This window comes from Macadamia integrifolia, chromosome 4 (assembly GCF_013358625.1).
Source record: "Macadamia integrifolia cultivar HAES 741 chromosome 4, SCU_Mint_v3, whole genome shotgun sequence".
NCBI lineage: Eukaryota > Viridiplantae > Streptophyta > Magnoliopsida > Proteales > Proteaceae > Macadamia > Macadamia integrifolia.
In genome coordinates, this window is record NC_056560.1 from 32,726,187 (window position 1) to 32,743,160 (window position 16,974).

At 37.1% G+C, this 16,974-nt stretch overlaps 1 protein-coding gene across 1 annotated transcript; it reads right to left on the reverse strand.

Moving 5' to 3' along the window:
- Positions 1 to 849: 849 nt before the first annotated feature.
- LOC122076820 (tocopherol cyclase, chloroplastic) lies at positions 850 to 16,162 on the reverse strand. The gene is made up of 10 exons (XM_042642393.1): positions 15,782 to 16,162; positions 14,940 to 15,184; positions 14,036 to 14,112; positions 11,746 to 11,822; positions 9,729 to 9,898; positions 8,107 to 8,204; positions 7,767 to 7,874; positions 5,245 to 5,361; positions 4,789 to 4,938; positions 850 to 1,301 (listed from the first exon to the last, which is right to left on the reverse strand). The coding sequence occupies exons 1-10, from the start codon at positions 16,120 to 16,122 to the stop codon at positions 1,125 to 1,127; spliced, it is 1,560 nt and encodes a 519-aa protein (XP_042498327.1). The 5' UTR covers positions 16,123 to 16,162; the 3' UTR covers positions 850 to 1,124.
- Between the last annotated feature and the right edge of the window lie 812 nt (positions 16,163 to 16,974).

Below are 16,974 nucleotides of genomic sequence, written 5' to 3' on the forward strand. Positions count from 1 at the left end.
CTCATTTTCCCATGAACGCATCAAGGTTACAGTTCTCAATGTTGGGCCGGTATTTTATACTGAAACATGTCTTGTGAATTGGTTTGTATCCGAGAGATTTTTTTTTTTTTTTTGATAGGATTGTATCAGGAAGCTTGTGGTTCTAGGTTTGAGTCGTTTGCCGCCTTTTTATCTACTTGGGATCATTGACACAAGGGTGTTTAGTTCCCTTCACTGCTTTCAATGAAAGTTGGTGATTCTCATTCGACCCAGTATGACTCACTCCATACAGTTGTGGGGTCAGTATGACCCACAAGACTAGTCATGTCAGAAACTTCGGATACCTATCTTTAGCAAAAGAACAAGGTTGCGTTTGGTAACGTTCTAGAAAACGTTTCTAGAGTTAATAGAACAAAAAAACGGAATAAAGCAAAGGTAGTTATGTCGTTCCCAAAAAAAAAAAGAGGAACATTTTGATATAGAAACTGTAATTTCCATTTTTGACACGAAATATCGTTTCTAGAATAGAAACGTTACAAAAATGCAGCCTAAAAGTAAAAAAATTTGCCGAGAATATAGTCAACCATGATGGGATTGGTCAGGTATCGGTATGGGGTACGTACCCCCTACCTTAAATTGTTGAAAGCATGATTGCCTTAACTAATGGCAACAATCACACCTTGCAGTGGCTTCAATTTCAACTTACAATTGGGGAGGCCAGAGGCCATTCGAGGTCGCGTCTTTGAGTTTGGTTTCCATGCTAGATGGAAGGCTAAGCCACACCTTGGCTCTTGTAGTCTCTGGGTCTTCTGTATTGAGTCTGTGTTAAGGATGGTCAGTCAGATTGTTATAACCTTATGTCTCTAAGCATTACCTGAACCTGCAAATTCATAACATTCTAATGAATGTTGATCTCAGGAGAGCATCCACTCACACAGTGCATCAGTAAACCAGAAGACAAAAAACATGGGCAACTCTAAAATTTTCCCATTTTGTCAGCTCCAAATTACCCTTTTACGGTATCGGTCATTTACATTTCTCCCTAGACCATCTTTTTCTTTTCTTTTTTTTTTTTTTTTTTGGGGGGGGGGATAGAACCCTCCGTAGTCTGTCCAATGCTAAATAACCAGTCATTATCTAATTGACTAGAGCCCAGGGGGTTTCAGAATTGGAGCAAACCCATAGAGTCTCTCCACATCAATGGGAACTCTGAGTGCTTGGCTGAGGAGCGCCGGAGTAGATGTCTCGCCTTTCCATGTGTTGAACCATGGTCCTCCACCAACTTCCAGTGCTGCCATATCACTTGTAACATCCAGAAGGATCTACAAGTTAACATGAAAAAACAACACAAGCAGTTCAGAGAGGATAAACAAGTCATATGAAACCATCAAAGAAGAGAATCATCCCAAGCATGTCTAGAAATATACTATTTGGCAAGCCAACTGAACCCTTAAGTCATGGTCATTACTGAAGTCATATCTACGAAGGAAATCAATATTACTATAATGATGGTTCTTAAAAGAGATTTAGCCCTAAATCCCCATAAAGAAACCTGAGAAATGATAAATTGCTGAACTGATCATGTTCCTAGGCTTCCTGCATTCACCACTCTAATGGCGATTGCTGTCATATATATCCATTAGCAAAAAGCACCGTCAATCGGTTATCTGGTTGGTGGTGATGCAACAATAGAGAAATAAAATCTAGAAAGAGACTCACAAATAAACATAAGATTTACATGGTTCACCTAAAAGGATACAACAGGGTAATAAGGTACAGGGGCAAAAATGATCAGGAAAAGTTGACACTATGGGTAGATTACATTAAGCACCCAATCACACCCTCTAAGTCACTCTCCCTAAGAAGTCTTTTTTTTTTTTTCTTTCTACGGGAAACTCTCGTCCTGAGAGTAAACACTCTTCAACCCCCCCATCACTGCATACATTGGGTTGCAAGTTGCAACAGACATTAAATAATGTCAGCATATAATGCTATCAATTCTATCATCAACAGAAAATGGTATACCACAAAATATATGTTGCCTAACCATACAACATGCATCCTTCAAACTAGAAGTCTAATCTAAATCAAACCATATGCTAACCGTGATTACACTGATATGATGGCCAAGGCCCACAACATGACTTTCCCCTACCTCTGTAGACAAAGTTCTATAGCATGCACAATCACAAGAAATTTATGAGTTACTATACGTAACAGTCAGGCTAGAGTTCTATAGCATGCACGATCACAAGAAATTAATGAGTTACTATAAGTAACAGTCAGGCTTAATCTTCTTCATGCCCCCTACCCACAACCACCAAACCAAAGAAAGAAAGGATTGGGCGAGTAGGGGACAGTAACCAAAGGCATATCAACACCCCAAGCTACAATGTAAAATATCTGTCATTCATAATGAAAATATTGACAAGTTTATACAGACAATAAGACAGAAAATAAGACAGACAATAAGACAGCCAATAAGTTAAAATCTAAGCTAACCAGATACACAATCATCAAGATAATGATGAGACACACCATGATGCAGATAAATCACTTATATGGGCTAATTTTATTAAAAATAAGCTTTGTGTTGGATTATGTATGTGTTGGGCCTTTGATCCAATGTGTTTTCATTGTAATGGGCCACACTTTAATTGGCCTATAATATGTGTAGAGGCTAGGCATACATGATTAATTAAGTGTCTTTAATCTTTATTTAATTGTATTAAGTGTTTTAGTTAGGCTAGATTAGGATTCTATAAGTCTAGTCCTGTTTTGAGTCGGTTTCATTCATTATTTTAGTTTCCTAGTCAATTTATCTTACCTTATTAGTTAAAGATTGGTTTAAGCCTCCCTTTTAGTGTTTGAGTCTGTTTTTGAGCCTTCCATATAAGTTTGTAAGGGGCTATAGCCTTGTACAAGAATTTGATTACTGAGATTTTGGCTTGCAATATTGTTCCCCCCCCCCCCCTGCTGTGAGAAACAGAGTGTTCTTGTGGTGAATCGAGGCTCGATTGGTGATGAATCAAATCAATAGCTTGCGGTGGAAAGCCTAGGTCCTGCTATTCTATTATTTTGATTTCTTCTTCAGGTATCAAATTTGTTCTTCTACTTTCTGCATTCAATTTCAGTTCTGTCCATGCAATTAGGGCTTTCTATTTGTTAACTGTGTCAGTTCTCTTAGGGGTATAATTGTAATTTCTCTTAAGTCTCAAGTCTAGTCATTAGTTGTGGACCTGGTGATCATACTGTAATTTGTAAATTTTATTCAATATAAATACAATCTCCCACCCATGATTTGAGCATTCTTCCCATTACTCAAACCATGGGCTGTCCTCTTCCCTTTCATCTTCTCTTTGACTTCTCTCTTCTCCTTCACTCTTCTTTCTTTCTTATGGCCAGGTACTGATTCAGGTTTTGTTATTGTTACACTATTCATTCTAGGATTGCTGAAATTCATGCTTTCACAGTCCTGATTTCAGAAAACCTTTGTGGGCATTGTTTTAATCATTAATCTGATATTAGTTTTTGAATCTGTTGCATAAACACCATAGTGCTACTCCAAGTGGGATTTGGTTCTTGTTAGTTCGAGGGCCATTTTATCACTGTTGTTTAATGGTCTGTTATGTCTAAATTTAACATCATAGATTGATTTTCTATTGGTCATATTAAATCTATATTCTGATCAGTCGTTCGACTCATAGTTTGACTGCTTTTGACCTATCCTAGATCCACTAGGAGTTGTCCATGTCAGAAGATCTGACCATCAGATTTTCTGAGGTTTTTAGCATTGATGGTACCCAACAAAAGTGGCACTCAGCCAGAATTAAATGCGGATCTTTATGTTGATTTGATTAGGTGTGTTTTCTCTTAATTTTGGAAAATTACACTGTTATCGACCCTGTTTTGGTACTGGTTTTTATATCCAACTCAGAACCACGTCACACCAAAAGGGTGAAATCTATTGTCTGGAGTCACATTAATGAGCAGGTTCAGTAGGTAAGTACGCTGGGGTTAGATTATCAAGGTGTATCCACATTGTGGGTTATGTGACTTATATCTTGTATTTTTGTTTTTCAAAGTAGTAATTTATATTTCCTATGCTAGATTTCATCATTGTTTCTTTTTTGGGAAATGGTGTAATAAGTTTTATGTGAGTCAGCTACGAACTATCACATTAGTAGTTCATACAATCACATCGGATCACATGGGGTAATGATTATAAACATTTTTTTTTTTTAAGTATGAAAATTTCACTTCCCTGCCCTTTAAATTCCCCTCGCAAGCAAACAGAGCCCAAGCTCGGAAGAAAGCAATCCACTAAGTCCAGAGGTCCTGAATAAGGTGGAAACCCATATGCAGCACAAGGCAGAAGGAGATGCAACTCGTATGTTAAGGACTGATGATGCACATTCAGGAAGATGCAGAAGATCAAGCGGCTCACACAAATGTGGTCAAGGATAGAAGCCACAAGCAAAGTGATGTGGAAGATCATGCAGATCACATGCATTTGCAAGTGAAGGGCAGATACCATTAGGGTGGACTTGTTGGTTTACATGGTGGGGAACTCCTAGGTTGTCATCGGCCCTAGTGGGCCAAGTTTGTGGGGATGTCAAGTGCCCCATTGACATATGGATCCCACTGAGCCTGCTCCGTTAGAAAAAGGAGGGAAAGGGACCTCTCAAGACTTCATTTAGCGATGACATTCAAGCAAGGGATAGAATTCTCTGAAGAAAAGAGGTTGGCATTTCTTGGCCCTTCAACTAATGATATAATAGATTTTGAGGTTAGAGGAGATCAGCAAACCTTTCCCTTACTGCCATCATATTTTCTTTCCCACAACTGTAACCTCAGCTCACCGTAACAGGTATCTTTACAATATGGAGTGAGCCCAGCTTCCTTTGAAGGAGCCCTTAATGTAGTACCAGAATCTTTTGTAGTTGCCTCTAATTCCACCTGCTCATGAAGAATAAATTCACTTTGTTAGTAATAGACAGCTTCAAAATATGCTTTTTTTTTTTTTTTTTTTTTTTTTTTCTCAAAAGAATTTATGATGGAAAGGATATCAGCACAATACTCCCTTCTATGAGGTTCATTAAATTAATTCTAGGATCATTTTTTACATCCTTAAGTCCTATAGATTAGGCGTCCCTTGTTCACATTAAGCAGAAGAAAAGAAGATTCAGAGGACAGATCAATGATTTGGGATCACTAGTACTAGAACATTAGGAAATATAACAGTACTAAAGAAAATGCAATCACCTTATGGGTTTCATTCTCTGCAAACATATGCCAATAACCCCAAGGAGCAATTTCCCAATTAACAAAACCATTCCATGGCACAAATTCATAAAAAGTGCCACCATAGTGAACTCCGATCTGCATAAATACCATATTACTACATAAGAACACAAATCTACAAATCACGAGTACAACTCTAAAGTAGACAATTCCTCATAAAATGCAGAAGAAAATGAAGAGAAAAGTTCTCACTGAGAAATCATAAAAATTGCACTCTCATGAGTTTTACAGAATTGTAGGTTTAACTTCTCTAATGAATTTCTGGAGCCAACAAGCCATCCAATGAATTTCCAGAAAACAATTCTCTAAAAATTTTAAAAATTCTTTTTTAAGTATAAAAAAACTTGCACAGAGAATAAATATATTTATGTGCCAGAGAATCATCTTTTAATCACTACTCAGAATTGGTTGCGCATTTAACAAAAAAAAAAAAACTAGAAGATTTGAAGGTTTCTTAGAAAGAGACCTCAACATTTATGAAATGTTGGAACATGGCAGTAGTAGTGGGGACCATTAACTGGTGACTCACCATGGAATACAGGAATGTGGTTTGGATCCATCATTTACAACAAATCTTACAAATACAAAGATTTGATGACTGTGTTAAGACACCAAAAATATAATCAAACATTGACTACCTAAATGAAGATTGATTAATATGGAAGAATGGTGTAAGATAGTAGTAGTTAAAGAGTACACAAATAGCTTGCGAAATGGCTGGGTGGAGGTGTTAGATGGCCAAAAAGAGATTACAAATCAACTCTTATCCATTATGAGCAAACAAAGATCAGTTGAAGCTGTAACTTATGCCTGTTTAATGTTAGCAACTGCCGGATACTTACATGTTTTTCACTATCTAGCTTGTCAACAAGTTAGTGCAGAGTTTTAGACCTACTCACGTAGGAAGAAGACCAAGGGAGGCCAAAACCATGGACTAGTTGCTGCTTTAGTATTCCTTAGTTTTATTTTATGTTTCAAGTGTTGCTTCAGTCCAATTGAACCAAGTGGGTCAATTTAATTTGTTTTAATTCCCATGTGCTTATTGTAAAGCCTAGGTCACACAAGGCTCGGTTAATGGGGAATTTATACCTCATAAATTTATTTCTTTGTTTTATCATTTAAAGCAATAGGTTCATGTTAGAACTTTAAGTTGGTGTGTCCAAGTTCGAATCGGAGGAGGATTCCGTGTATTCTAGCTCTCGTTTCTTTCATTCAATAAAATCAAAGAAGGCCTTCATTGTTGGCCATGATTTTCAGAATAGAAACAAGAGCTGTTGCTGCAACTTATTTCCTCCATTGGAGTTCCTTGTCGGTGATCAAGGTGAAGGAGTTGGTGTCTGATCAGCTGTTACTGCAACTTATTTCCTCCATTGGAGTTCCTTGTGGGTGATCAAGGTGAAGGAGCTGGTGTCTGATCCAACTGACGTATTGCGGTGTGAAGCCCAGGCAGATCGTTGTTGTTATTATTCTTTTACTGTTGATGGATCTTAATATTTATTTTCATTTTAATCTCTCACTGCTGCCTTCAGAAAGTAAGCACTGTTCTTAGTTTGCTTCATCCAGAATTCCATTTTCTAGAAGATTGGATACAATGTGATTTTTCAGATTAAGAAATATGACCATCCGATTGAAGTGAGATTTGGAGCACACCATCAATAGGTCAAGAACAGAACTCGACCTGAGTTTGGTTCAGTTCTCATGATTGGATTTGAGATATTTAATTTATTCCTATTCTGCCCCTGCCTTCTAACCTGGAATCGATTCTGTGCTACTGTTCTCAGATAGCTACTGTGTTTCCTAATTTCTGAACCCTATAACTGGTTTTGGAAATTACATAAATACCCCCTCTCGGTTACTGTTTGTTTAGTTGCTGTTTTATCACATCTATACTTCACTGTTTACTTCTGAACATCGCCTCCCACTGTTCTACTTAATTCCCAGAACTTGTTCCTTGGTCAATTACTTAATTACCCTTCTCCTATTCCTATTATGATTACTCTTTAAGATCTGAACTATCCCTTTCATTCATAGATCCTATCTATTGGCTACTGTTTTGAGTCTTTCAAATACAGTACTGCATTACAAGTTGACACCAGGAGTTGCAAATTATGGAAGATGACCCTTCATACAAAAGTTTCAAGGATATGGAATGAAAGGAACAGAAGGGTTTTTCAAAGCTCAGAAACAAAAAAGGTTAGGGCTGTGACTCTCACTATTTTGACTGGCTTTGTGCTTGCAAGGAATTCACTAAAGTTGATAGAGCACCTTTTGGCAACCCAAATAGTTGGGGCGAGGCTTGGTGAATTCTAAGTTCATAGTTCATCTTCTTGTGCATGCATGTACAGGTGGAAACACAAATTAACTTTCTGCTCCCTATCAAAAATAAATAAAAAAAAGGAGAAAGAGAGAGAGAACTGATGAAATAGAAAGAAGCAAACAACATATGCAAGATTTGGGACAAATTTCTTTGTAGCATGTAGTACCAATGCAGCATTTTCAAAGGTTTCTGTCAATCCACGTAGTTCCCTCAATCCACCAGCCGCAGTCAAAGCAACTTCTCCAGTTGCACCTTGAAAAACATTACACTGAGCCTGCAATATGTTACCAACCATTCAATCCTACAATTCTAATCACAAAAGTAATGACAGGGTACAAAAATCAATAAGCAAATAGTCTCTTTTGACAGAAAATAATTGGATCATCTAACTAAGAAAGAAAAACTTCCAAACAGCAATGACGGGGGTGAGTTCATATATTCAAACCGGACATTAGTAAATAAGGACAGTTGAGATCTATTATGACAGGAAACTATCCGATATTTACCCAGAACCATTTTCTTGGGAAGGCTCCACCCCAATTCTTTTCAGAGTAAGACGGTGCATTTTCGAATTCAAATAGCTCCCCATCCCACTCTATCCAACCTGCAATAAAAAATCAGAGCCTTAAAAGATAAACTTCTCTATGGATCAAAGAAACTATAATAAAAATCCAATACAAGGTTTTGTGTTAGGTGCATATTTTCTACAGCTACCAAGTTATGAAGCAAATAGGGCGCATTTACAAGACAGAGTGTTCATAGCAAAATTAGAATGGACTAAGGTTAGATAGAACCGTTAACCAAGAGTAGCATCAACTTCATACAGCAGTTGAGCATCAAAAATTAAAGTTTCAATGGATAATGTAAAACTAGAACTGGTTCCCCCCCCCCCCACTTTCCCAACATTTCTCTTTTTCTAGTTGCTGTTACAAAATTAAATTATTTTAATATTTTAAGCACGTAATTCCAGCATTGTGATCTGACATCGAGGTGTTCTATATCTCTGTTTATGGAAATTTGGCACTTGTATCCCGTGCGTAAGTATATTTGGAGATGCACATACATGTCTGCCACACCATATGTGAGCTGCTTATGATATTTGATATGATATAGTATATTAAGAGATTCTTATGTTTTATTCTACCTCAAGGTGTAGTTTGGGTATTCCTTATTCTCTGCATTTAGTGTGCTGGTATATGGACAGCAGGGTATACTTGTAATTATCCTCATCTTATTTATTTAAATACATTGCATTGCTCTCAAACAGCCTCTCCATGAAGTGGTTGTTAAGGCTGCATACATTATGACCACAGTGGAGGGAGCCTTGTGCACTGGATTCGCCCTTTTACATTGCATTGCTCTCGGTTGGGTTATTCATTCCACCCGAGAGCCAGTTTTCTCCTTTGGCTCGAACTCTTCTCTCTTCCTGTCTTCTTATTCTCCTCCTTCTAACTTCATATTCTGGTTCACATGTTTCAGGTACTGTAACAAGCTTTACCGTTTTGGTTTAATAAGTTTCCGAACTATCTTATTAGGGAAAGATCTGAGAAATTTTAACATTGATGGAAATCTACAAATTATATTACACTATCCAGGTTTTACACTTTTCTCTACAATAAGCAATTAGGTATTCCAGCTGAAAGTACTTATATGAACTAACAATTGGTCAATAATGATATACATTTCTAAGCTAGAGATAAGTATCTGATCCAAGATCTTCCTGGACCCTCTTTTCACATATACGTAGCAGTTTCTGCTCCTGTTATCGATCTTCAAATTATTTACCTTCACTCACCACTTCTCTTCAATTAAGAGTAAAAGCAGAGGCTGGTTAGTTGACATGGTTTTCAAAACATCAGCTTTAACTTCTGAAATTAAGGAGACAGAGTACAAGAATTTTTGAATATTTCATAAACAAAATTGACAGGAGCTGCTGTAGTTAAATGATGGCATCACTTTTAACATAATTCACCACTACAAATTATTTGGACCTCAAAAGACCTACTTAAGCTTAAGATATTCAGATCCTATAGAAGCATAGCCAATCCTATCAAGAAAGCCAAGAATCTAGATACTGAGCCAATGAAAGATAAGAATCAGAGCCAAGAGTAAGAAAATTAGTTCGCACCTGTTGACAATCCACCTGCCATGCATATTTGCCAATGGGGTTCAAATACAGGGAAAGCTGCAAGCCAGCCTGCTGTGGCCTTCTGTTTGGAGCCAACATTACCCCAGCCATAAACAGGACGGGTACTGTACTCCCAACGTGCTGTCTTTACTGTCTTCACGTAATTTGATCTGTCACCCAAAACCAAGTCAAATCAAATATAAGAACTTGGCTGTGATAGCTTGTTTGAGCTTGTATGATTTATTGCCCTTCCTGACCTTGGCAGGGTCACAGACCCGACCCACCAACCCACTCAGATAATTTTTTTTCCAGTTAGGGTTGACATATATCCACCTGTTTAATAATCAGGTAGATATGAACAAGGGCATTAAGTAACTGCTAACCCAGAAAATACTCAGCCTGACATTTCACCGCCCCATTTTGTCTGTGTACATACATTGAAAAGGACCATATGAATTTCTTGCATCGATATTTGGGGAAAAGTAAACAGATTAATTCTCAGACAACATTTTCTAATCATTTAAAAAGCATAAATTTTTTCCAACATACTACACAGTATTTCTAGAAAATACTCGAACTAACTTAACTGCTTGTAAAAACAGCCTAGTAGATGCTACCCTAAAGCTCAAACCATCCAAATGGCTATGCATATATGAATACAAAAAACATATTTAGGAAAAGATTAAAGGCTCAGTTTGGATTGTGAGAGCCAAAAACAGATAGTAAGTGTCCTAATGTGCCTTTATCTCATGGAGATAGCTGGTCATCCTGGGAATCACTATTAAGTATGATATAAGTATTGGGGATAGACCAAGATAAGTAATTCTGAATCCTATCGTGTTCTAGTGTTCTCCTTTTCTTCTCAACATGTCTTCTCTCTTTCTTCTTCTTCTTCCTTCTCTTCTTTAAGCTTTGTAGGGACTGTTTATTGGTTTCTCTAATGCTAAAGTAGGTAGATCAAACATAGGAGAATAACATAGTCTAATCTCAGATTAATCCATCGGGTGGATGCTGAGATTGGACACAATGAAGCTCACAATAATAGGGTAAAATCTTAAGCTATGCCCAGCAGTTTTTTTATTTATAAAAAGGGGATAAGAATCTCACTACAACAATGAAATAACAATCAAAAACTAAATAGGAAAGCCAAGGGAGCTTGCTGTAGGACATCCATTGATAGGCCTAAGCCTAATCCACTTTAATGATCCAATAGATAAATATAGCTTCTCTTTTCACCACCTTTTCTATGTTAAGGAATAAATATCCTTCAATGTTCAAATGCAACTGTTCTCTATTGCTAATGGCAAGCCATTCATTTCAAATCAAATATAATGTTCCTCGGTAAAATAAAATGTAGAGTCATTACATGATTCCAATATTTGCATGGCAGCATCATGAGATGTGTAGTGGAGAAGGCTCATAGTACCCCTTTTTTTCTTGATTCCAGACCTTTTCTTCACTTCAGTAGTGATCACCTACTAAAAATAGGGGCAGGCCTTTATTTTCATAATCTAACATGGAAGAAATGACAGAAAGTGAAGAAAGATTGGACTCTAACGGAAACCTGACAATGATCCAAGTAGACACAGAATAGGCCAAAGCTTAGCCAGAAAAGGTTGGAGTGATCAGTCATTGAACAATAAAGAGCTCACATCCACCAATTAACATGAAGCAAGTCAGCATTGACAAGGAATCATAAAGTAATGGTACAAAATTTTATATCCTATCAAAGTGAGTTGCAGGGAAGACACGCCCTAGATTGATTTTAAGTTGAAACACAGACATGTAGGTCAGTATTGGAAGTCCAACTTATAGGCCTCGTCCATACGATAGAAAACCTACCATATTTTCCTTATCCAATAACAATAATTTCCAGATTACTCGTCAATGTCAGAAGGGAGGGGCGGGAAGAAAAACGAAACTAAAGGGAGGAAAAAACAGATTAGACCATGGACACTTCTGTGCAGCTCTATACTATGAAACTAGATCCTGCAAATAACAGAAGAGAAAGGCATACCTGCCATCGTCACAAATGAGTCCTTGATTCCAAAGAGGACTAACTTGGAAACCTTCTGTCACTCGTCTATTGAACTCCTAGTGTTAATAAAATTGGAGCAAGTCAACATTGATGTCATAAATGCCTTGAGTAACAGTTTCATCTGTAGCAAGAGATGCTCATATCTTGGAAGAAATTAACAACTTTTGAAAACTGGGAAATACTGAAAGTCTTTGAAACAATTGTTTCCAGAGGACAAATAAATCATAAATATGCAGGAAGCAAATTCTTTTAACAAAGTGGGACACAACAACAGAAAATTTTGTAGCCTTCATCATATTGATAAAACCCAAGTATGGAAGCATTTGAATGTGTATATGTGTGTATCTGTGAGCAGAGAAACAAAAAATTCATAGTCGGTGAAGACAACGTAGGTCCAACACATAGACTGCTTTCTGTATGCATGAAACGGATGTGTTATGGAGAACTTTGCTATAATCCGGACAACTGAATTAGCAGAGGATTCATTGCAATAGCTGCAGTACCAAAAAGCAACCGTGATGCAACTGATATTTTTTTTTCTGAACACTTCCAAATTTGCATTTGTCATTTCTACCTGATAACTCAAAGAATGTTCTGGACTAATGCCAAAATTATTTCTGGTATTTTTGCCTTTACAGAGTCCAGTGTAGTGAAGCTTCTCTCCACAGGACCTCTAATTCTGCCACGTGGTAGGATGATTTGGAAATTCTGATCATTAGATAGACAGAGTACAGTCTGGATAGACCATATGTCAAATTTCAGACAAATATTCAGCCATATAATCCCTAAGTTTTGGCATGCATCCCCACGTATATTCATACATGTATACTGTACTCCAGCTCATAGTTGTCAAGGCGTCGCCTAGGCGTCCAGGCGGTTTGCCTGGGGCCTAGGCGGCAGTCGCCTTATTGCACTGCATACCGCCTTGTGTTTTGGCACTTATTTATGCCAAATATCATTTAAGTAAATGCTTTTTATATTTGTTATTTCATTTACTTAAGATATTATTCATAAATAAGCAAATACCTCCTATTTGAATCCAATAAAAATAGTTTAAAAATCAAATTCCAAAATGATAAAAAGTCAACCCCCAGTCCAAGAAGAAAAACTGGATTTTGGTTATAGGGGCGATTTTCAACTTTTAAACGCTGGAGTTTTTCTCAATTATGAAAATTTTATAAATTCTATCATGTTAAAACATTGCTAAAAACCAAAAGTCCGGTAAAACAATTTTTTGTTTTGATATCGATAAAATTATTTTCATTTAGGCGATTTTAACAGCATTTTCACGCTTAATAAGAAGTTTGACCAGAGCATAACTTTGTCATTACAACTTAGATTTAAGTAATCTTAGACTTATTGGAAAGCTGTTTTTATATTATAACTGATACAAAAAGTCTTATGTAAAAATAATATCATTCCAGTCAAACTTGTTATAGAACCAGAGCATTTCTCTAAATTTTGATTTTTTATAACTTAATATGACTTAATGTTAATTTTTTATGATTTAATATGGCTAAATGTTGATTTTTAATGATTTGATGTTGCTTAATCTTGATTTTTTATGACACAAGGTATATATAGCTTACCAAATAATGTTAGAAAATAGAAAAAATAAAAAATAACAATTGGTCGCCTTGTTCGCCTCAAGGCTTGCGCCTTCTCACCTAAGCGCTTAGACAACTCTCCACCGCCTTTGTTCGCCTTGTCGCCGTGGCAACTATGCTCCTGCTGGTACTGAGCACCATCCCATTTCCTGGAATTTGCAAAGACCTATTTTGCCACCTGGAAAACTCTGTTTGAGCTGAAACTTGACATGTGAGAAAGGGTCCTAAGGATCAGGCCACATGACAAAACAAGTGACCAGAAGAGAAGGTTCTCTCCACAGCCGTGAAGGAACCTTTTGCTCTTATTTTATTCAGCCAATACATTTTAAAGAACCACCTGAACAAAGATGTTGATTTTAGGGATATGTTATCTTCATAGGGACTTTACACAAGAAATTTCCCTGGCTAGTGACCAGCTGTAACATATGGAGTAGAAAACTGCATCATGTGGAACCCATCTACAACATGCAGGGGAGTTTCCCCATACATCATGCATGGTGTGATCTCATGTATGGATGTACTAATGTAAGTACAAAACATACATAATAAACAAACTAGGCATGAAATAAATCCTTCCATGAACAACAAAGGATTACCAAGAAGAAAAACAAACAAACAACATCTTGTGGTAACGGGTCAGAACCCAAAGAAAGCATACCAACCTCAGGAGCAACCTCCCTATTTGGAGGAGAGTCTTTCCCAGCAGTAAAAGTATTTCCAAGAATTAGTTCATGTCTACCTATGTATCAGGAAATTAGTGAAAATTGGCAAATGGAACCTTTAAGTTCATATACAAAAGTTGAAAAGACTAATATCATCTTATCTTATAAGTAACAGAAAATTGTGGCCTATGAATCTAGAAAAAAAAAGAAATTTTTTATTACATCATATGAAGAAGTGAAATATAATTTCTAGCAAAAACAATAAGGTCAGGTAGTGCAAATAGGGAATACACTAAGTGCCTGTTACTCCAGATCCTCGAGAATCCAAATTGCCATAAGAATCCCATGAAAGTACCTGACTTTCATAACATTAGGTGATGCCCATCCGGAATCACAAAGTTAGTTGTGTTATCACTCTGGTCTAATTCACAAAAACAATAGCAATTCAGAACTCTACCAATAATTCTGGAGTTTGAATTCTAATTAGGCATGGAAGTTCCCTTATGTGGTAGGAATCCAATTCAACAGCTCATGCTTAGCCTAATCCTGTATCACTAATCAATGATCCTAAACTACTGGGAGTTTATAACCCATTATACAAATTAGCAGTTCTAACTGGAAAGAGACCAAGAAAGGAAATGAAGTATTACACAACTACGGCTTAGCCAAACTGATGCAATATAATCGATGTACAAAACTCAGCAATTCACTCCGACTCTACCCAGTAGTTCAGTTTTAAAGACAGCTGAAACTAGACTCTAAGTTATAGAAGCCATGAAGCACTCTAGTTGTTAGTTATCCAAAATGTTGAAGGAAAAGAAAATCTGATGGATTTGAATGTAAATAAATAATGAATTTTGGTATCTGCATGTCAAATTTGATAAAGTAGAATCTAGGAACTTACTTCCCCAAAAGTATTGAGATTCCTCAGAGTATTGGCAGATATACTTATCATCTGCACCAAGAATTTGAGCCCCAACTCCGGTAAACCGAGGCCCATAAAGTGTCTGTTCAAATGCACTGAGTCTCTTGCGGAATGCAGGATTCTCTATGGAATACATAAAGCAGAAGCTTTGCCGCCGTTGTGGAATAGAGACCTTAAAGTACCAACCCTCAAAAAATATCCGGGTACTCCCATCAAAGTGGTACCTAAGTGAACAAAAAATAATTCAAAGAATTTCATTATCATTGAAGTATTGTCTATTGACTACTTATCAAAGATGAAGGAGTGCAATGCAACATACACCAGGATTTTTCTTCCCAGCATAATTTCTGTCCAATGATTCAGCTATTTAAGGACCATGAAATTTTTAACATGCAACATAAATAGGCATCATAATTGGTACCGAAATATTGGAATGGTAATTTTAATGCAGTATAATCATACATGTTATACGTTACCCATATGGCATATGCATTTGCACATAGAACAATAAAATTTCATGAATACACATGAACATCAGACAGAATGAATCGAAATTTTGCACATCTCAAAACTTAAAATGGTCAAATTCCATGCCTATGATCAAACAAAGTACAGGGGAAAAACAACCATGCTAGCAGTAGGGAATGTAGATGCTGAACTACAAAATCCTAAGAAGGTAAGGTATGGATGAGAAATATCCAAATAATTAGGAATTGACAACAATAATAATCAATAGCTGCGACTTCAAATAGAGTTGAATGGAGAAACCATTTTTGGGGGAATAGCTCTGTTAGAGTGCACTGAAAATTGAGAGCCCTTACCCACTGTGAGGAGTTCGAAGATCTCTGTTTGGTGGTGTCGGCTGGTAAACAGGAGTTACAGAAAATCCAGTCTCTGATTGTTGCCTTCCCGCCGTGGAAGAACCGTAACTCTCTCCATCAGACAACGGAACCACCGCGGAAACGCAATACCCAGATCGATTTCTTAGCTTCAAAGTAGAGAACCAAGCTCCAGAGGAATCATTCCAAACCTGAGAACCTCCGACTCTCCCCGTAGAGTTGAAGGGTAGTGAATCCGATGTGGTCCTCCGAATCCCAGTACGTAAAGGAGAAACACGAAGTACATGGTGGGGAGTATTGCAGAGAAGAACGCTCTGTTCCATTTAGAATCGGTTGGACTTGCTGCAAGTGCGAGAAGAACTGACATGAATCTCTCAAAGTAGAGGATAGGGTCCACTGGGCACAACGTAGGGGTGTCAATCGGTCGGTCCGATTCGATTTCAGTCGGGTTGAATCGGCTTCGATCTATAAATGATGAAGACCGAAATTTTCTAACGAATTGATTTCGGTCTGATTTGATTTTGGTTTTTTTGTTTTTCAATATTGGATTGATACCGGTTTAAATTGGTTTATTATTGGACCTGAACCATAGTAAAATCTTACATTCATAATTTTTAGCGACAAGATTTGACAAAAAAAAAAACACTTTAAATTTATAATTAAATCATGGTTTATCATTGTAGGAGAAAGATAACTAATTTGAACCAATGGAAAACAAATTATTAAAAAGATAGCTAATACTAAAATCACAAAATGAACCTTATTATCCAATTATTCATTTAACTATCCAACTAGTTTTGTATTGTGAACAAGGAAATCAATTGAAGCATTATTAGAAGGGTAAACTTCACTCCCCTCCCTTACAAGAAAAAGATGATATCTAACAGCCTCCAACCGTAATTCTGGCTATTAAGTCAAGTTAATTTTTTCATAATCTCCAAAATACCCACCTACTTGTCTAATACCTAAGCTACCCCTTTCTTTCCCTCTTTCTACCATTCCCTCTAAAAATCGCGAGTGAGAGGAGCCCTAAAGTGCGGTTTTCTCTCTTGCTTGAAGCCGCTTTGAAGGAGAAGGAGAAGGAGAAGGATCATTCATGAGGAGTGAAGAAACTAGAGAGAACCCTGGAATTGAGGAGCTCCACAATGGGTGCAAATTTCACATATCTGGGTGTC

Bases quoted from the DNA above. Each gene is read 5' to 3' on its own strand.
- LOC122076820 (XM_042642393.1), bottom strand. From the start codon at position 16,122: ATGGAACAGAGCGTTCTTCTCTGCAATACTCCCCACCATGTACTTCGT. The intron at 15,185-15,781 runs GTAAGGGCTCTC...TTGTTCACTTAG, and splicing joins CTTCGAACTCCTCACAGTGG to GTACCACTTTGATGGGAGTA. The intron at 11,823-14,035 runs GTTGGTATGCTT...TATTAACACTAG, and splicing joins ATAGGGAGGTTGCTCCTGAG to GAGTTCAATAGACGAGTGAC.